General features: G+C 40.9%; 1 protein-coding gene across 2 annotated transcripts; it reads left to right on the top strand.

Moving 5' to 3' along the window:
* Window positions 1-410: 410 nt before the first annotated feature.
* b3gnt2b (UDP-GlcNAc:betaGal beta-1,3-N-acetylglucosaminyltransferase 2b) lies at window positions 411-20232 on the top strand. Of its 2 annotated transcripts, none has more exons than XM_047603225.1 (3): window positions 411-662; window positions 11790-11944; window positions 16407-20232. In XM_047603225.1, exon 3 carries the CDS (start codon window positions 16432-16434, stop codon window positions 17623-17625), a length of 1194 nt encoding a protein of 397 aa, XP_047459181.1. In that variant the 5' UTR covers window positions 411-662; window positions 11790-11944; window positions 16407-16431; the 3' UTR covers window positions 17626-20232. The 2 variants fall into 2 exon arrangements, with proteins under 2 accessions (XP_047459181.1, XP_047459180.1); XM_047603224.1 differs by having other exon boundaries at window positions 413-667.
* Window positions 20233-21705: the final 1473 nt, after the last annotated feature.

Genomic DNA, 21705 nt, shown 5'->3' with positions numbered 1-21705 from the left:
ACCTGGCAGCTGAAGAAAAACTGTATAATTTGACTACAGTAAATGTGGAAATGGTACACAGATATAAACACAACAGAAAGTGCATGCGCAAGGAGAAAAGAAAAGGTTGGAAAAGGTTTTAAGATAATTTCTTCAGTTTGATTTCAGCAGGAATGGTAAAGACCAGAAACAAAAACTGAATAAAAACGTGTAGTTAAATATCACGTAAATAAGAATACATTTAGAAATGCTTATATCTAAGCAGCTCGATCCACCAAACCAGTTATGTTTGTTTGAATGAACACACCTTGATCGTATTTCCATAGCACACGTTCTAAATGTTTGTAGGAGAGAGCGCGTGTTGGTATAGACTAGAGGAGAAGGAGAAGGAGGAGGTAGGGAGGTGTTTGGTCGCCCCGCCCCAGTGGAGGCAGGCGGAGAGGCAGCCTCCGTAGAAACCGCTCAAAGAAGAAAGTCGCAATCGTCGGCTGATAGAGAACGAGAAAAGAGGAGTAACTCACGGCGAAAAGACGACAAACGAAACGAGGGGGACGCATGGATTCGTTTTACCTTTCCGCCATTACTCGCGTGACTTTGCGCTCGAGAAGGGGGGCTGAGACCGAGTGAAGCGGCCCCGGAGGAGTCTAAGAGTAAGAGTACGAACAACAACAGCTGCCACACAAGTAAGGTAAGCAAGGAAGGGGTTTGAAAGTTATATTAAATATGAGCAAAACAGGACATTATAGAGGGAATTAGTCGGTGTGTTCTCACTATAAAGACAATAAAACTCCGAAAAGGAACAAAAAAAAGTTCAAAATAATCCTCCCGACTCCAAATACAATACTTTAAAAGTCCATTTTAGAACCTTTCCATTTACCTTACTGCCTTATTGAAATTGCGCGAGGCCTATTGCTAGAATAACGACACTAAATTTATCAATTAATTGATGTATTTTGCTACAAACATTCTCAAATGAACGCTTTGAAGGCGACAATAGTTATTTCCACCTTTTAAGGGAAAAACACTGAACAAGCCATCCGTGTAGACATGGTTGACAAATGAATCACAGATGCAACTCATGCATCATCACAGCAAAAAGGAACATACTGTTAAAACCTTAGAGACACAGAAATTGTACATGTTTTGTAAATAGAGTACTTAATGAGGAAACATGTTTTCTTTGTACCTAAACAAACCTGGACTAATCCAGACTTGGCTTACAGCTCCCTTCCTTCTCCTCTCTGGTACCTTATATCCCCTCTAAGATTAAAGTTTTTGATCACATGAGCAACTTTTTCCAGGGTTTCTGCGCAGATGCGAGTTTCGCTTCTGGGCTTTGCAGCTCTGTTATGTTTAGACAGAAACGTCCAAACCACACTTTGGATGAGTGTCCTTCGTCCAGTTAAGTCAAGGGTACCTTTCTTTCTTCCTGGGGAATAAAAACGAGGCTATTACCAGACACAGAGGGGAAAAAACTCCGCTTGACATAGTTTTTTGTGGTAGTTTCCTCTATTCTTCTCCCCTGTGAAATCTGTATTTTGTAGACTTCTTTTCCAAGTGTTATCGCTGATGATGAGTCCATCATATCCCAGGACTGTAACAAGGCTGATCTTTATTTGCCTTCTTTCTAGTTTGACAGGTTACTGGTAGTACATGAAGCCCAACACAGAACTATATAATGAAAGTCATGTCTGTGAAAAGGAAAGGAAATTAAAATGACATCTGTTCCTTTGTGTTTTTGTGATTTTATAACTGAGCATGTTTGATGCTTAGTCAGAGAACAGTTGACAGTCAGGTTGCTATGGTAGACACATACATACATTTACTTTACAGTTTTATGAAGCCAATGCCATCTGTTGCCGTGCAGTTGCTTTTTCTCCGTTTTAGTACAGCACTAATATGGTCAAGTCAAAGGTCATTGTTATGGAACTCAATACAAAGTGAGCACTGCGTAAACCGACAGTATATTATCAGTTTTCAGACCTCTGGTTAGCAATAGCCTGCAAACCTGCCTACATTTCGTGCTAGAGGACAGACTGACCTTCTGATAAAATTATATCAGCTGTGTTACCTGTCTACCTGATAAAATAAATAAATAAATTAAAGAATTCTCCGCCCATTCTCATATTTTTACCTCGCCTCGTGAGCCATTCCTCATTAACTGTTTCCCAGCACCATTAATGGTCGTAAAGATGAGGAAATGATCTACTTGAAGCTCTGCCTTTCTTCCAAGAACAATTTAAGAACACAAACCATAAATAAGGTTGACCATTCACTGGGTGGATGTGTGTGAAAGCACAGAGCCATTGCTAGTTGAAAACACAATTTCTAATGAACATTTGAAAGCTCTACTTATAAAATGAATTTCTTCAAGTGTGGAATTTTGCCTTTAAACATTTAGAGATCCTTCCTGATTTAATTATCTGGCTTTTGACAAGTATTCCCTTCATTTCGAGGTCAGTGATTTGAGCACATCTCAAATAGGTAACCTGCGTATACTCAAGGGTGCTGCTAATTATGGGAATATCCCATTAGGTCTGTACTAAAGCCTCAGAAATGTGTCCTGTTTAGACAGACTGTTACACATTCTCTTAATAGTACTAGTATACATTTCTGCCAATATTTTCTCCATTTATATTCCAGGGCCGCACATACTACTTGTAACAAGCTCGCCTAACATACCTACAAACACAAAGTTGTCTTTTGTTTTGTTTGTATCAACCATATGTATTCAAACTAGTCTCAATTAGCAATATGACGACTAAATGAGAAGAGTATTATTTAATCACGTAATCTGGAATCAGATGAAGAAAATTCTGTGTGCATGTACATCATATAGTTTAGCTAGAAATTTAGCACATAGCTTGGATTTCAGTTTTTTACAGCTGCCTTAATAAAAGTACAACGTCCCCAAAGATGCGTGGTCTACATGTGCTAGTTGGATGGTACACCATGTTGGCTGATTTCAGTTTCTAGATGAGTCTGTACAGTTTGAAACTAGTCCTCCACTGCTTCCAGACTTCCTGCGGAGCCAAATTACTCATGTCCTGGATGTATTACTACACAGGTTCCGCTAAAACGAAACTTATGTCTTCTTAGTTTGATTAGATTTTCTAAAAAAAATTAAATCTAAAACTGATGTTGTCATTTGTTTCCGGAGATTTGTGGCATTTCTACAATATTGTTCCTCAAGTTGGCACATCTTCAGTATGTCTACACACTCCTCTCTGTTGTCTTACGTTTTAAATCTAATCAGCTTTCAGGCCTGATATTGCTCTCACAGCTGTAGCTTCTATCATGTTTTGGATCTGCCTCGCAGGTCTCAATCTCATTGCCCAATTGTGCAACCGCTCAAGACTACAGTTGGGTGTCGAAACAGGATGCAGGAAATGGCATATATTTGAAAAGAATTAGAACTGATAATTGGATCTGCAAAATCAAGATCAGTATGAAGCCTCATTTCTCACTTGATCAGGGCTCTGTGCTATCGCTTTCCAAGCATCAGTGTTTGAAATTACACTTGCAGTTGATGTGCTTACGTGACTCAACGCGCATTAATTATTATGGTTATAGATGCTGTTTACAAAGCCTTTGTTTGCTGCGAGTAGGGATATACAGATTATTTAGTATCCATGTTGGGAAATCTAGTTGACAGGAAATTGTTGCAATACTTTAGTATGTTTTGCGTCATTGTTTTCTGTGAAATTGCAACTGAAGTATCCATAATCTTTTCTTGCAAAGGTTTGCTGGGTTTTTGGTTAGAGGTCTCTTTGATCACTGCTATGCAGACCTACGGTGACGGCTGAACGATGGCACTCTTAGGTTGACTTTAATTTAACTTTTTCATAAGGTGAAACAAAAAGCTGAAGTTGCTGATTGACCGATCTTTCTTGAATTCATGTGTAAAAAAAAAAAAAATTAAATCACTGACGTATTCACATTACGCAATTTCAATCCCAGCATGCATTTACCAAGTCGGCAGCAGCTGCTACTGTTAGTGCTTAGCTGCCACCCTTTCCTAGGATCCATTAAAAACGGCTTACCGAGATATGCTGCCGCATAGACGCAACTGATCCATAATTTTGCTGCCATATTGCAATCAGCAGTAGCTCTTAGCTAATACATCGGTGGACTAAAAGTCTTTAGAATTAATGGCAAATGTGGGGGGGATAAACTGACGCCAGTGCTGCCGGTAAGGGCTGGCGCACTCACAGAGCCTTTGTCAGTGGTATCTTGCAGTCCAGCTCACTGAGTGGACAAAGACCAAAGTGTGTTCAGGCCGTGGGACCATGACACACATTGTTTGTGGAGGTAATCTAAATCTAGCATATAGAAACATCTCTGGGGGAAACTTCTTCGACACAGGCATCAACAGAAACGTTCCTGGTATACGGTGGTGCTCTGCTTAGCTTGCACAGCTATCTCCACTCCATGCTTTTTGCAGCGTCTTTTCCCTCTAAAGCGGAGGAGTTTATTTAATGCAACAGGAGCCAGTCTGACTCAGTGTTGTGCAGTAGCCGTCCACTTCCAGGATGAGTGGGGGGAAAAAAATGTACCTTGATAGTGGATTAGCTCTGGGAGTAGGAACAGTTGATGAGGGAAAATTAAGCGTAGAGATATTAGACTTCCGTAAACACTGGAACAAGCAGTCACTGAGGAGAGCAATCTTGACAAAATGAATGACAACATATGAGCATAATGAGAAAATCAATGTCCTAACATTCGCCTGAATGAAAATACTGTCTCCTGTAGGACTACAGTTTTGCAGAATTATTTTTTTCATACTATGGGGAAGTTAACAACCTGTAACCAAAGGTGGAGCCAATGTTACTGGTTCTGCAGGAAGTGATACTGAAATGTCCATATCCATGTATTGCTGACATAACTGTATGATAAACGATATGTCAGTATGATAAGCACCACACTTAACAATGGACGTACTGTAAATGCAGTGTTCTGATGCGTTTTTTGTTGCCCTGCATTTGCTGCAAGTTACTACGGAGTACTCTTGACTTTCTGTGTAACATTCAGGTACTTTCAAAGCTGCAACCAACAGTTATTTAAATTGGTGATTATCCCAATCAAAGACTTGTGGATTTTTTATTTTTTTTTCTGCTTGGTTGAAGTGTGAAACATTTTCAAGACAATTATTCCAGTTGCCTTTGTTTAACCTTTGTTTTTTTATATATAAAATGAACTGGAGTATATTCAGACAACATCATATATAAGTCTATTAAGCCTTTAATCTTTAAAATGTAAAAGTATGAGCCCAACTGAGCTGATATCCATCGTAGCAAACGTACAGAAAAGCAAACGGTGCCATTTGAGAACCTGAAACTTGAGAGTGCGTTTAGTGTATTTTATTGTTGTCTGTCATGCATTGTTAGTTGAATTCCCTTACGGGAGTCTTTATTTGGGGATTTTTGAAGTAACGGGTTGACTGAACAAGGTGTTTTTTTAGTATGTCAGCTTGTTCTGTAGGAAATTTAAGCTGTTGAACCTCTCATCCTGTCCGTCTTTCCAGTTAACTGTTTGGCAAATGTCCTGGTTGGTGAGGCCGGTACGGTCTTGGGCAACAGGATGTGTGTGACTTGTCATCCAGTAACTTTACTAGTATGGTGTTTTAGTGAAATGTGGCAATAAGACAAAACAACAATCACATTGAATCCTTAAAAGCATGTACTTCTTGATTTCCAGAATTTGTATCCTTGTAAAGTGGTAGACTGAAAAGCCAGTTTGCTCCATTGTCTGCAGCCTTCCTTCCTGCCATGTACCCTCCTGCTGCCCTCACTTCCTGAGGATGTTCACATATTCTTTAAGAAATTTAGAAGTTGTAATACAAATGTAATGCAAGACAAACATGTTCTCTGTTTGCACAGGAGCTACCAGACTTTGTGTTTTCCGGTGCGTTTCAGGTCATATATCAAATGTCGGATGTTGCGAGGGTTATTCAAGGTTGAGACTTGATTATTTGTGAGCATACACAGTTTTCTCCTTTGGCTTCATCATTTGTAACTTTCTCTTTGACCTTATTACCCACAGACACAGAGGAATGCTCATGGAAAAACCATAATCTGATTATATCCATAGATTTTGATCATATTTGACATTAAGAGCATCCACAAAGACACAGTGCACCATTAAAGTGCGTCCGTGTCCTGTTTTGACGTGGTCATGTGCACGTCACTGTATCACGCAAGAAGCTGAGGTGTGTGTGGCCATGCTCACGTTCACGCTGTGCGATGGCATAAAACAGTGACTTCAGAAAATGTTTATCAAGAAAACCAAAGGAGGGTGAATTTGAAAACAGAAGTTCAGTACGTAACTGCCACAGGACCAGCTTTTATTTTTCTCTGTGGCTTCTTGCAGTTCATGTTTCATTTGCGTAAATGTGATTTGCCGGGGGTGTTGTCAAAATTCTCTACAGCTTAATGAGACTGTTGACTTCCTTATTGCATTAACAGTGGTTGCATTATTGTTGTAAACAGAACCTCTGTGTCTGTGTGTTCTTCTCCTTGGAGAACATTTCCTCGATGTTTTCCTGTGGTCCTCTTATGCTCTCAGACTGTGAATCTCTGGTAATGTCTTTGCCTTCCTGTAATAGCTGCTGTCATTAGTTGCCATTTGCTCTTTTTCCATGAAATGACCACATCGACACACAGCTGCCGCGGAGGCTTTTTGTCACTCAATTATTAACCCATATAATTAAAGACTGCTGTGGAACATACAGCAGGAGTAAAGCACTTTTAAAATTTCTCAAAGTAGTCGCTTCTTTTCTGTTAAGGGTTTGCTTGCTGACCTCCGTAGTCTCTCTTAGACCATTGTTCTTGGCATACCTTTCTTTAAGCCATCAACCATATCTCGCTGCTTTTCCAGCACAGACGGAAGTTAGTCAGAAGCTTTTAGCGGCTAAAGAGCCGGACATTATTCGTTATTCAGGAGGTGAACCAGATCTGTGGTTGGACCTATTAGACTTCTACTTCAAATTAATCGCAATCCATTTTCAGCTTTTCAAAGCCATGAAAATGAAATGATACAGTCTCTTCTGCTGCCTGGAGTACTCTGACTCGTGCCGCATACACACATAAGATGCGTGTATAAATAATATTAAATAAGAAATGTAAAACACAGCATGAATATCTATTATCTAGCTAAAATATCCCCTCGATCTAGAATCACGTCTGAGGCAAACAGAGTTTTGTTTGTGTTGACCCAAACCAATGATAGTTCTTCATAATACTGACCGTAAAGACAGTGCTCAATGATTTTAAAACACCGCTTATTGAATTTCTTTTGATATTTTTTTGCTCTGTGGTATAACTAAGACTTGTACATGGCGTGATGTTTGCGTACACCATTAGCCGAGCATCGCCAGTGGCCGTGTTTGTCCCTGTAGCCGTTCCGTCTTTAAGTTTAGATTATGTTGAGTGTGAGAGAACAAGTCACGGCATACAGAGAGGTGACCTTTAGTATGTGGAGCCAGAGTGGCAAGTATTTGTTGATAATGAGAAATTCCTTTCTATTTTAAGTGTGTGTGCGTCTGCCAATGCGTGTTCTTATTTTTTCCTCTCACCAACATTTTGTAAAAGAATTTTTGCTAGGAACACTCCTTTAGGAGCATGTCACTTTAATCACATTTTGCGAGAAAAGAACAGCTCAGAGGTTTGATTTTTCTTAATTTTGTTGTTGTTTTCTTGTTATAGAGCATCGTTAGTGTGGTCATATATTATTTAATGGACCACAAGCTAAATGGACAAAATGCATTAGGTCGCCATAAACCACTTATCTGTGGAGACTTTAAACTGGGAGCCTTAGCCCAAGCTGAACGCTGTTGTTGACCGTCGATATTTGATGGGGAGACTCCAGCTCCAACGGCCCCTCTCTCAGTCGCAGTCCTCAGGCTATTTATGGTGCTCCTCTCTTCGCACCATGTCACCAGTAGACCAACATTCCCTTGCGCTGTAACGTCCACTTACAATCTTCTGACTTGTGTCAATTAGTTCTCAGAAATATATGTGGGAGGTTACAACGTACACACGTGCGGGACTGCATGCAACAGATTGAAAACTGAAAAAAAAAAAAAGGCATGAACCAGAATAGAGAAACCTCTATAATCCTTGCTGGTGACTTGCATTAATCTTCTGAATGAAAGTCTTCAGTAGCATTTCTGCTTTGCTTGTGTAACCAAGGGTTACACAAACAAACCAAGGGAGTACTTGGATGACTGATTATTTATACAAAATATTTGCCAGCGTTTTATACAGATACATTTTTAGTACGGTTTGGGTGTCTCACGTGTTTCTGTCTTTGTATGTTTTACTCTCACATGAAAGTCAATGAGAAGTAGAGAAAAGATAAAAAATGAGAACTGTCTTTTAATTTTGGTCACATAACATCCCTTTTTAGTTGCACTGATGTACACAGAGGAGAGAATAATGTCGGGGTCAACCTATGTTTCTGTTTAAGGCTGCAACTAACACTTATTTTTATTATTCATTATTCAGAACCATTATCTAAAAAATGCATCTGAAAAAAAAAAAACATAAAAAAAAACACCATCCAGTTGTTGACTGTCTTTTTTGTGCGACTAATATTCAGTGTAGACTTGTCTAAGACAACTGTCTTGATTGACTGAAGACATTTTCTGTCATTCGATGTACTGATCTGTTGTGTCGGCGGTGATACGACCTCCTCTTCTGCTCCTCTGAGCACTCTGACCAGTCTGATCTTGATATGCTGCCCCAGTTAAGACTTGTTGCTAGAGGAAACACCCACACGATGGTGTTTAGGTGTTTAACCACTATACTACCACTGGCTCCTCCTCCTCCTCTGTGCAAAGTGTTAACTATGAGCAGACGCTTTCTGACATGTCAGTGTTACCGAGAAGTCACGCATTTGTGTTGCCACCCTCCAACTGGTTGGTTAGACGTCCCCTATCTGCATTCTTCCTCCCATGTCGCTTTAATGATGTGGCTTCAGAGGTGGACTTTATCTGCTCGAACAGAGCAGTCGGCACTATCAGCTAGCTTCAGCATTACATGCTCTGTTCTGGTGACCTCTTTGACACACTTACTCTGTGAGCATTTGTAGCTGCAGTGACCCTGTGGGCTAACCAGACCATGGTTCGTGAAAAGAATGCTCCCCGTTGAATTTTCTCTTATTGCAGGTGTTAACGTTTTACATACAGATGTAGATTGCGCTTATCAGTGTTGATTTATATCTGCAAAAAGAGGCGGCAGTTAACTTGACCTTGCTGCTCAATTTCATTCCCAGTCAAACGCTGCTGTGGTTTAACTGAAGCTTTTATCTGGAGCCGTTATACAAACCCTGCAGCAGGGCCACGCAACACAAATGATCGGAGGCGCACACCGTGCACACCTTTTGATGGTTTTGATCAGTTAATTATTGCTATAAGAGGTCCCAGTGGAGCTTGAAGTTGGTGAAAAGCGCATTTCATTTATATAACTGCACTTCCTTGGGTCTTTAGTAATACATGGGCCAATGATGAAGTAGATCGTTGAGAAAGTGGGAAAATGTGCAATTCTTTTCGTAGAAATCGGAGCTATCGACTGGAAGAAAAATAGTAGAGAAAGCAAGACAGTCCTGCGACTGACATTTACAATATAAACCTATCAGGGCAAGGCTCTGTCTTCAAATATCTTGTTGTATTTTGTGTAAAGCATGTGTTTTGATGTCTTTACTCGCAAACATTAAAAATTTGAACAAAGGAAAAACTCTCGCTTAATAGAGTAGAACTTTGAAAGCCTTAAACCGCCTCCTTAAGGGTAGAGACAGTCTTCATTATTGTTCCTTGGATGTGTTAAATCTGATTTCTTTGGCATTATCCAGTAACTGCAAGCTAACAGAACCCCTTGGAACAAAGACAGGAAAGGTGAAAAGTTGATCAAGAAGGCCGAACGCAGAGCAGTAAAGGAAGTGGCGCAAAGGGAGACACTCCATCGCTGATTAACTGCTCAAACGTCTTTCGACATCAGAGTATTTAGTCGTCCTCACATGACGGTAATCTAGGCTCAGGTTGTTTGTTAATGTGGAACGATGAAAGGTGGTACAACCTGGTGCATCTGCTAACATCTCACATTTAAACGGCACAGCCAGATGCTTAATGATTTACCAAAGGACACTGTGTGGATAAAAGGAGTTTCCCCTCGTCTGTGTCCTGTGTCGTTGCTAAGAGCTGAAGATTGAGGCAACCTGCTCATGTTTGAAAGTCACAAGTTTATCCACCGATCCAAACAAACGGTATTTCAGATCCTTCTTGTTTCACATACCCTGTGACGGTGTCATTATTCATTCATTTTTTCACTCGCTGATGGCGGCTGTCGGTTTGTTTGTTCTGCCTGAATTGGGGCCTGTTCTTTTTTTAGGCGTAATATTTTAATGCGAGATGACAAGATTTCAAATCCATTCCTTGACCGAGGCGTTCCAGCCGTCTCTGTGTCTGGTAGTACAAAGTCTTTCTCCTGTCTCTTCCCACCTGTGTCATTAAATGTTGTCGTCATTTAAATCCGGGATGTATTTTGCCACTCTGACTTGGATAGCGGCACAATGTAGATAGATTCAAGAATGAGGTCTGAAGAAGTTCATCTTGACTGGAGTCTGTCTACAGGAAATGTCAGGTTATCCGTTATTAGCTCACATCCAATTTGTAGTAATGACATTCTGATCAAAGAAAACAGCAAAGTAGTGTAATTCCAAGATGTCCCGACATATGAGATCCCTAATTCCCCTGAACTAATGGAAGTGGAGCAGAGCGGTCATACACGCTGCAACGTGTCTGCATGAGACTTGAGAACTCTAAGCAGTAGGAGGGAAAATTACATGGAAGAGCACAAATATCAGTAAGCCAGTGAAAATCTCAGAAAACAACTATTAGGCCTAAACAAGCCTGGTTTAGATTAGATTTATCCTGTGAGAAATTCAGATATGAAAGATATTTAAGTGAAGAATATACAGTAGTGGCAGCACAGTCTTGTTTCTTCACAGGGAGGTGGTTTTTGGACTCTTCTGGTGTAGTACTGTTTTTTTTTTCTTTTCTTTTTTTTTTCTTCAGTATTGGTTTTATTTCACCTTAGCCTGTATGGTCTTTCCTGTCAGTCAGGATGTTTGTGTGCCTGCACAGTAGAGGCTGGTCTTTAGACTTTCTTCTTCGCTGTCTTCCGTCTTCTGCTGTGTCTGTTGCTCTTCCTCCCTCACGTTCACGCTCATCCACACGCGTGTATATTACCAGCAACTTTTCCCAGCAACAATCTTCTGATCGTGTTTTAAATTCAACACAAAGAGAACAAGAGTTTGTGTTTATTTACAAATTGGTACATTAGAGCTGCTGCTTGAGATTGCTTTTATCACCAGTTGCTCAGTTGTATTGTTTTCTTTAATCTCCTCACAGTGTATGTGTTTTCCTGTCAGTCAGGATGTTTTTAAGCAGTCTAGTGAGTTTGATCTATCTGAGAAACCTACTTTTCCACAGTTTAGACAAAAAGGCAAAGTTTTCCTCAGCTATTATCAATGATTGTGGTAACCGTTGATTTAAATGATCAGTAGCAGCGTTTTAAATTATTATATCGGCATAAAAGCTTTATATCGGTATGCAGTTATAGTCAGGGCAGTAATCCTCTATGCACACACCCATCGTGGGTAAGCGATAGATAGCATGATAAGGGTCCGTCTATCACTCTGTTTTTGTCCTCTTGAAACATGTTTCATAATGACATTATAAAAAAGCCCCACCACACACACATACACACACACACACAGCTGTTGACATGCCCGTGGTTTTATCTGTTTTTCAGGTTCACTCCTCCGAGTCCGTTTCTTTCCACCGCTCCTCCCTTCATCAGTCCCCATTGGCTGCTGTTCCCCAGAGGGCGGAGATAAGCATGGGGTAAGGGAGCCAAGAGGAGACACCAAAGCAACACAAGCTGAGGAGGCCCATTCACCTGCACAGGTAAGGTTGTGCAATACTACACCTACAGAATGTGATTAGGTTGCACTTTTTTTTCTTTTTTCTTTTTTTAGTAAGTCTGCACCAAATGTACTCTGAACATGTTGTAAATTTTTATGTGCTTACACAGTCACTTGAGTCCATGACACACATGTCACAAAAAAAGAAAAGAAAACACAGAGCCATTAACTCAAAAACAGACAACCTTTAACCTGCCATTTTCTCTGGTGTCTCACACCCATCCCCCACATGAGCGAGAGGCTCCACCTGACTGAATATACGATCAGGTGGAGACTACAAACACAGCTCGGTATTGTGTAGTAGATCTAATCAGAGTGCAACAGACCTGTTTGTGCTGTGTCACCATAGGCTAAATGTTATTGACAGACTGGAAATTAAGCTTCAGGCAAAACGAAAAAGTAAGCAGCAAAATGAGGTCCTTAACTAAATTCGTGGCTGGAAAGTGAAGGGTGCATGAATTGTTTTAATTGGGGTAGACAAAATATCAGGGGAAACATTTATTCAATCAGAGGATAATTTTCTGTAATCATGAGCTTGAATTCAATGTTTAAAAGTCTTTTATTTACATAACCAACAAAGCACATGTGTGGATTACACCTTTTGTAGATTTAGACAAAGTCGGAACGGTTTGATCTTGGAAAAGAACCCTATGAGTGAGTGGAGATAAGTAAAACACTATCTCCGCTCATCATCTTTTCCACATATATGATCATTTATAATTATAGGACATCTCATTTACTCGTCAAACTTGTCCTTCCAATACGAATGCGTGAGAAAGACAAGCCAGTCCTTCTTTCTCCTTTTATTTATTCATGTACAAGCACTCTGTATCATTACCAAATATAACCAAATGATTTGGCACTTTCTGTGTGGCTGCTTACTACATCATATATCTTTACTTAGGGAACTGTGTGTGCACTCTGCATCTCTTCGTATATATATATAATACCATTAAATAAGCAAAGACTTCTGTCCATTGGTTAACCTCATGCTTATCTAAATTGAACTGTCTCTACGATCACCCTATAAACAGCACAGAGTCTGTCGCCGCATTTTCCGTCTCTTCATGTAGTCCGTGACGAGGACAACGGCACGCTCCTCCTGTAACAATTAGTCTGTGCAGCAGAGGGAATTTGAACAGATGAAATACATAACAATCTAAACATCTGCAGTGCTTTAGCTTTGTGCACAATCTTCTTGCATTTTTTTTCACACTACACAGGATCCGAGATATTAACTAAAGCTTGAACTCATCCTCACACAGTCATATTAGTTGTTTCGTCTCCTGCACGAAGGTGGTGCAAAATGCATCATAGACTAATGGTGGGAAAACACTTATTGTGAAGAGGGCTCTTTAAATCATATATCTGCTCTGAGGTGTGGGATGGATAAAACTAGCAAACGGTGTCGATGTCTGATCCACTGATCAGACCACTGATCATCAACTGAAGCACCCTTTTGTCCACCCTCCTCCACCCACTCACTTCCCAGAAGTCTGTCTGTTTGCATGGGATGCAGAGGACAGGAAATCTCAATTATCAACAAGAAAACGGGAAAGAGAGGAGGAGACTGGAGAGAGCCTGTGCTTGTCTGTACTGACAATATAAGACAAAGGTTCTACCAGAATGAGGCGTAATTATCCCGTTTTATCTGTCGGGATATAAACATTCATCATGTTGGGGCAAAATTCAAGAGAAAAGGAGGAGACGGGAAGAGGAAAAGGGTGGAGCGAACAAGGCACACAGAGAAGGAAAGTCAGAGCAAACATGAGCGCAGAGCCGTTGCTAGGAGGCTGAGAGAGCAACACGATACAGAGGCAGAGCGGACACAGGCAGCCGTGCAGAGGGTCGACCCACTGATCCATTTGACATGTCAGGCAGAGCTTGGTCACATTACCACAGTTTTATTCTCACTTCTCATGCACATTCTATATCATACCATCTGTAGCTCTGTCTTTCCATGTTAAGTTTCTCTCTACCTTTTAAGCTTTCTTCGTAACCCCACAGTAACCGCAGTCTGATTTCCTGTCAATTTGTCAACGGTGTAGTTGCAGTTACATCATATGCTTTATCATCATGTTTTCTAGTGTATTTTTAAACTTGAAGGGTGTGTGTGCTGACGGTGTTTGTATCTTTACGTTCCTCCAACGCCCTTGAGCAAGAACCAAAGCTCTAAATGAGTGCAGATAAGCAATTTCCCCATGGACAATCAATAAATGAATTTTTTTTAAAAAGCTGGCGTGCACAGCTATAGTCTTCTACAGTATTTTTCTAACTGGAAAAACCCCCGAAAGGAAGTATTTCTTCTAAATGACCACTGATATCTCCCAGATGCTCAGGCTTTCTTGCTTTAAGAGCTCACCCTCTGGCCTGCTGGCTTTGTTTCAAAGCAAAATATTTCTGCCTTTTGTTTTTATCATCATCCATTTATCAGTTTTATTTGTCTCAGGACGTTCTTTTTATTGGATATGTACACTGAAGCTTGCAGTCTCACAATTAGCTGTAGCTTTGTCTTTCTCTGGTCCACCTCTCCTCTGTTTCCTGTCACATATATAAACATATGTTGATTTTTGTGATTATTTGATCAGTTATCAACAACGTGATGAAAACCAGGGTTCAAGCAGATGCACAAGCACATAAATGGGGTAAAAACTGATCGAGAAGGAGAGGCCCAGAAAGTAATGGGATGAAGACGGGTGCATTGATTTTTAGAGAGCCACAATATTGTGTTGACAATGTTATCACTGAGGAGAGGGACGTGTGAGCAGGCCAAAGCTGAAACCTGAAGCACGGTCAAACCTCCTGAAAGACTGTTTTGTCTTGTCCGGACTCGCATGTTGTCCTCATTTCTGTTTGGTTTCAGTTGACACTGGATAAATAGGACCACATCAAAAGTCTTCAAATATTTGGCTTCTGTGAAATTGTCCTCCAGTGTGACATTATTTCACTTAAGTAAACAACATGCCGGCGGGGACGACAAACAAAAACAGATGGCGGTATTCACACAAGTTACCCTGACGGTTAATGTTGTAATCCTCAGTGGATCATTTTCTCTTGTATTGATCCGTCCTATCCATTGCCACAGAGACACTTGTTCCCATGGATGCACACAATGCCAGAGATTAAGTGGAATAACCAGTTTATGCCCTGCTGGGAACCACCGCCTTCCTAACAGAGGGCATAAGTGACGAAGAGAATGAAGAAATGAAGCCTATACTGACCGTAGACACAGAACATGTGTGAACAGATTTTCCTCACTGAACTCATGACTGAAGTTCGAGATTCAATGGGAGGATTTCACATAACATCCGGTTTAGGATGAAGGCCTTCTTTTTTAGGACAGCAAGTCCTAAACCTTCTTGTTTAGGACAGCAAGCCAAGAAGTCATACTTGCAGTGTCATTGTTTAAAAACTCTTCCTCTTTCAGTTCTATATGAAATGTTTCTGCAGAAACAAGAATTCTTGTTCTCACCCGCCTTGCTGGACTTGAAATATCTTTCATATTTTAGGGAGTGTGGGGGTGAAATAACTTGAAAAACTACACACCATTTTGTGAAGTTGAAATGCTATGTAAGAGTATTAATTAGGGATTTCCCAGTCAGTATCAGTGCTAATCCGGGCTCTGTGTTGGTTTCAGCCAAGTCGAATCTTTTATAGTAGTTTGTTTTCGGTCTGCTATTAATCAAAACCACGTCCCTACGTTCCCGTAGCACCAAACTGTCTTCGTCCTTTTCTAGTTTAGTGGCGATTGCCTAGTGGCAAAACAGAAATTTGTAATTTGTGCAAGATGAATGCTTCACAAGGTGGTAGTAAGAGAGCAATACCAAAAGTTAAAATAAAATAGAATAGGCCAAGTACACTAATACAAAGACAGCACCAAAGCAACAACAAATCCTGAATCCTACATTTTAATAGTTTCCTTGAGACAACATTAAGGCCTAAAATATTACACGGAGGGTTATGTAGTTTATGATGTTCTATTAGCAGCTCATTTCGGTGGGAAAGATCAAGACCGTCTCTTTTACTATAACAGTAGGTAACCACTTAAGGAATGGTGACTATATCACATTGGAATTCATTCAGCTGCTGGCATGTGTACAACTGCGTCATCATCAAAATCGTTCTCCTTGTAACTTTGTGAATTCGAGCCAACGACAGGCTCCAAGAAATCCCAATATGCCAGAGGGTAAACCTGAGAAGGGGTGCCTATTGTGATAGCCCTCCTAAAGCACTAATTGTTGCTTATAAGCAAACATTTATTGCATGGTTTATGCTTAAATGTTTTTACATCATCACCGTCATGGTTGTTTGACATTTTGGCATTTCCAGGACTGAGGATATCAATCTGTAGAATGGTTTTACTTGTTTCCCATCATTACCACACATTATCAGCTGAGTGGCGGCTGATCTTTAACCTCTTCGTTTCTGTTTCTTTGTCTCCTCAGGTGGTGACGTGTGCAGGACTCTGTCATGGCGCTGCTACGGATGAGGTTCAAGTTTGTGGTGACAGTGATGATGGTTAACTTCTTCATTTTCATCCTCATCTCCCGACACAGCAACCAAGACAAAAATGGAAATCACAAGGTCCAAATCCCTTCCAAGCCCTTCTGGCACAAACTGGCTCCTTTCCTGGCGTACTATAACCGCCAGCAGCAGATTCTGGACCTTCAGAACAACCCCATCCTGACTGCTAACAGCAGCGGTGCTGACATGCCTGACTGGCTCAATGACACCAGTTTGGCCTCTGACCCCTGCTTGCCTAACTACAGGGTTACAACCCAGGTGAAAGACTACAATTCCTTACCGGGCCGCTTCAAGGACTTCCTCCTTTACATGCACTGTCGCTCCTACCCAATCATGAAGGACCAGACTGATATCTGTAAGGAGCCCCCATTCCTGCTTCTGGCTGTCAAATCCCTGGCGCCACACTTTGACCGCCGACAGGCCATCCGTCAGTCTTGGGGACGTGCTGGTGTTATAGCCAATCAGACTGTGGTGACCATTTTCCTTCTTGGGAACGCTACGCCTGGGGACCACCACCCAGACCTGTCTGAGATGCTGAGCCATGAGAATGCCCGCCATAAAGACCTCATCCAGTGGAATTTCCGGGATTCATTCTTCAACTTGACTGTCAAAGAAGTTCTGTTCCTGGAATGGATCCAGAACCGTTGCTCCGGTGCTCGTTTCATCTTCAAAGGTGACGATGACGTCTTCGTCAACACCTACCGCATCCTGGATTTCCTTAAGGGCCTCTCGGAGCCCCAGGCCCGGGACCTTTTTGTGGGTGACGTGATCACCAACGCGGGGCCACACAGAGACAAGAGGGTTAAATACTTCATCCCCGAGAGCATGTATGTCGGGATGTACCCACCGTACGCAGGAGGAGGTGGATACCTTTACTCTGGTGACATCGCTGCTCGCCTGCACAACGCGTCACAACAGGTGGTGCTCTATCCCATAGATGACGTCTACACTGGCATGTGTCTTCGGAAGATCGGGCTGGCCCCTGAGAAGCACAAAGGCTTCAGGACCTTTAACATAGAGGAGAAGTACAGGTCAAACCCCTGTGCCTACAAGAGCTTAATACTAGTTCACCCGAGGACGCCACAGGAGATGATCCAGATCTGGGCCTGGCTCAGTAGCCCTGACTTGACCTGCCAGTGAGGGCAGCAGGTTGGACATGGCAAAGGGCCAAAGTGACAAATACTTTTAACTTGAATGGACTCATGACCTAAATGGTGGCAGCTTTAAGTTAAGATATCATTGTGATGGTCACTTGGAGCCCCAGCTCAAAGCAACGGATGGATTGTGGCCTGAAAATGAGGAAGGACAAGTCGTTTTCAAAAATAGTATTTTGACTTGAAGTCAAACTTCCAGAGACAAGCTAATAACACTGCTTCACTGTAAAACAAGCTTCACCCAAAGTGAATGTGTCTTTGTGTGAGTGCATATATTTATATCACAACTATTTATACAGCCTTTGTAATGCTTTAACACTGTGTGTCAGCTCCATGACGGAGCGTCTCGATGCTGTATTAAATAAGACTGAGACCAGGGAAATGCCCATCTGGGATTCTCCCGGTTTCTTGATCAAGGTATAAGAAGCTGTGTTAGGTCACTGAGTGATAGTTTTCAGCGCCCTCAGGTATCCGAATATTTCACACTCGAACGAAAGGGTTGATTCTTGGTGAAATCAGTGGTTCCTGCATGTAGCTGGCTGTAGCTGCAAGCTTTAGAAGAAGTTCTGGATGAACACATCCTGCTAGCTGGAGGCTTGGTTTGTGCTGCTATTTCCATCCACACTCCCTTAAGTATTTACTTGTGACTCACTCCGACTCAAACTGATCCAGTTTTTTCCTCACACAGACTTGTGTTTTGTTCATTTTTTGTATCATTGTTAATGCTACTTCGGTTCCCTGCTTCCTATCTCACAGGCCGCTCGTCAAATTATTGTAGATGTTTGAAATGGGAGTTTGGTGGAGTGACAACAGGCTTCTGTACAGCTCAGCAGGTCTGAGCTTGGTTTGACATGGATGGAGAAATCCAAATGCTGTCTAATTCCACTTCAGGGTCTCGCTTTACACAAAATGCTCATGTAAAGCTTTAAGTGCATTTCTAGAGATACATGTGATCTCACGCTGCACGAGTAGAGTGTCAGTGTGAAATACTTGCTTTAGCTTGAGTGGTTGCATGGAAGCGACGGATGTCGTCAAACGCTGCCGTCAGTGATTTAAAATGTCTGAGCTTCCATTACTTGACCTCATGTGCACCATCACTGCAAGGCCGTAGTTAATTCTGGGTAATAAAAACATGAATTCAGTTGAAGGCCTGTGTGTTGATGTTGGCCAAAAAAAAAAAAAAGATGGATGACTTGTGTTTTATTTAAAAATCACTGCTCAGCTCGCTTCTGTTTAGGCTTTAGCATAAATGCTGTCAACTCACTTTACGAGCCACGTGCTGCACTATTTACTTTGCACCCATGTTACATAAAGTTCCTTTTCTGCTGTATGCTGGACACGGTGACACGTTGTTGGTCTTTAAACCGTGATAGGAAAGGTCAGACGAATGTTGTGAGAATGTGTGTGTTTTCCAGGTGTAGGGCCAATACAGTGATTTGAGGGGTTTTGACAGTATTTGTCCTCATCGGACGTGCTGCAGGAGGTGAGTACTGAGAGTAAACAGCTGTAGAATCGACCCTGACCCTGGTTTAACTTTGAGAGCAGGGTGATGTTGCCACGTCTCTGTTAGAGCTCCCCCTGCTGGGCAGGATGAAGAACTCTAGCTCGTCTGAGCTTTGCACACACCTACAGTGGCAGGACCCAAACTCTTCCGTCTTATTTATTGAACCAGTTTCTTTAGATTCTCCTGTTTTTGTTTTTTTGAACATACTTTCTTTGGTGGCTTTTAGCCTACATTGGTGACAAATATTTGGATTTTGCCTCACAAATAAGACAAATAAAGCAGATCAGACAATCACAGTAGAATTTCAATTTACATTTAGAATTTTCTTGTCACTGTATATCACTGTCGGAATTCATCTGTCTCCATGTAGGGTAACAAACGCTAAATAAAAGGATATAAATGGACCAAGGAGAGCTTCTTCCTTCATTTAAAATATTTAAGGTTGGTCACCGGGTCGTGTGTGTTTCACTGTGGTGTCTCACTACTCACATACCAGTAATAGATTACATTCTCGACTCGCTACACACAGTTTGTGGCTACTTGAAAATGTTTACATATTTGTTAATTAAAGTCATGATCACCTATTTTTTTATAATTATTACATTTGGATGATTGGCTGCATAGGTATTTGCTCGCTCTGAATTTACCTTCTGCTCTCCGTTCGAATTTAACGTCACTGCTTCAATGTTTTCTTTTGATGAATGCACGACTTAGCTGTGTGTTTATGTGTTCTTATTGGCCAGGATGTGTGTCTTTTAATTGAATTCCCTGTAACTTATTCAGCTAAATGCAATAATGGTCTAGTTCTTTTTTTAAAAAAAAAAAAAAAAAAAAAAAAAATTGATGTCAAGTTTTTCAGACTCCTGATAGAATCTTGAATTTGGCTTCATCAACCCCCCGACAACATGTTTTTTTAAACCCCTGTCTTTATCTTGTTGTTCTGCTCCTGAACTAGTCATGATTACCAATCTGTGCCTGATGTTTGTATGTACTGTACGTGCAAAAAGGGTCTGTCTGTTATGTTTGGCATGATCGCTTCAAGAGAATGACTTGATTATTTCAATAAAGTTATATTTTGTTGTTTTTGTACACACTGTTCTGTGCATTTTCAAGTCTTTTGTGCAACCATAATTTTGCCTTTTATAATTCTTGTTAGAGTATGAGTCTGCTAGCATTTAAATTTAATTTACGATGAGTTTCAACCGATAACTTGGGCTCGTCAGGCGCTCAGACGAGGTGTATGGCTACATCACTCTTATTCTTCTGTCCACCATCACATTAACTATTTAGTTGGACCACCAGATGTTTGCCCGGATCGTACTCAGTTCCCAACAGAGAGAGATTCCAGACTGTATGCCAAAAAAGAAATTGTGGGCGGGGACGTTTGGGCTGGCTTCCATATGCTTTATGATTATGTAATTACAGTATGTGTTAAAATGCAGCTTTAAGTATTTGTTATTTTCATCTTAAAACCAACCAACTAAAAGCAGATGGTACCGTTCAGCTAGTAGAAGTTTCTGGTGACCCATGGAGGAGCCCTGACCCACTGAAGCCACTGTAGTAAACATAAAAGTGAAACCGAATTTATTTAAAAACTAATAAAATATAGATTAAAATAGTGATATAGATAAAATAAAATTTCCTTCACATGATGATTTTGTAGTCATTAAAGTAGTTTATTATTTCACTTACAAGATTATTTCACTTATAATTTACTATACCACGATTTCAGTTTACATGCATTGAGTTGACTGTGGCCACTGGGAATGTGGTGATCCGACCTTTCACATTCTTAAAATAAAGTAGGAGGCCGTCACCAGCAGGGGGCAGCAGTGCACAACGCTGGCGCATGCAGTTCACTCTGCAGTGTGGCATGATGGTTCAAAGCAAGAATTTAAATTAAGATTACGAGTCAGACACTTGAAACAGGATGTGAAGCCTCATTTTCTCAGGGCATTTGGTTTAGCTGGTAAACTTCTTAATGCTTCACTTACTTAAACTGTTAAACCCGTAGATGGACTCAACGTTTTAAAGACTGTGCACGAATCCTCACGGATTTGGGGCTGATAGTGACCTGATGATGAAAAGCAGGATTTTGTGCATGTGCATTTTAATTAGTAATGGTGACCAAAAAAGTTAACAAAAAAAAATGAATTTAAGAAATAAATGCATCTGTACTTAAAGCAGACTACATGACGGAAGAAAGTTTGTTCATATTTTGATTTTGATCATTTTATTGACTGTTCAGTTTTTGCTGCATTTTTTTCACGTATTAACCGTACAACGAGAAACAACAGACATTAAAGTTAAATCACTGTGGAATGTATGTAATACATTGCAGCATGAGGGGAAACAGTTGTCATGACAACCATATGGTGCAGGTGTGGGAGTGCAAACTGAGGAATATACTGTACCTTGTGTGGGTTTTCTGCAGATAATCAGTGGACCTTCTAAGGTAAAGACAGACAGATTGTTTTTGGGCTTTTTGACCTTGGTCTTCACCAGAAAACAGTCCAAAAATAACTTTGCCCCTGCATCTTTGGAGACTCATTAACAAAAAGT

The sequence above is a fragment of the Mugil cephalus genome, chromosome 13 (assembly GCF_022458985.1).
Source record: "Mugil cephalus isolate CIBA_MC_2020 chromosome 13, CIBA_Mcephalus_1.1, whole genome shotgun sequence".
NCBI lineage: Eukaryota > Metazoa > Chordata > Actinopteri > Mugiliformes > Mugilidae > Mugil > Mugil cephalus.
This window is presented reverse-complemented; position numbering and strand designations above follow the sequence as displayed.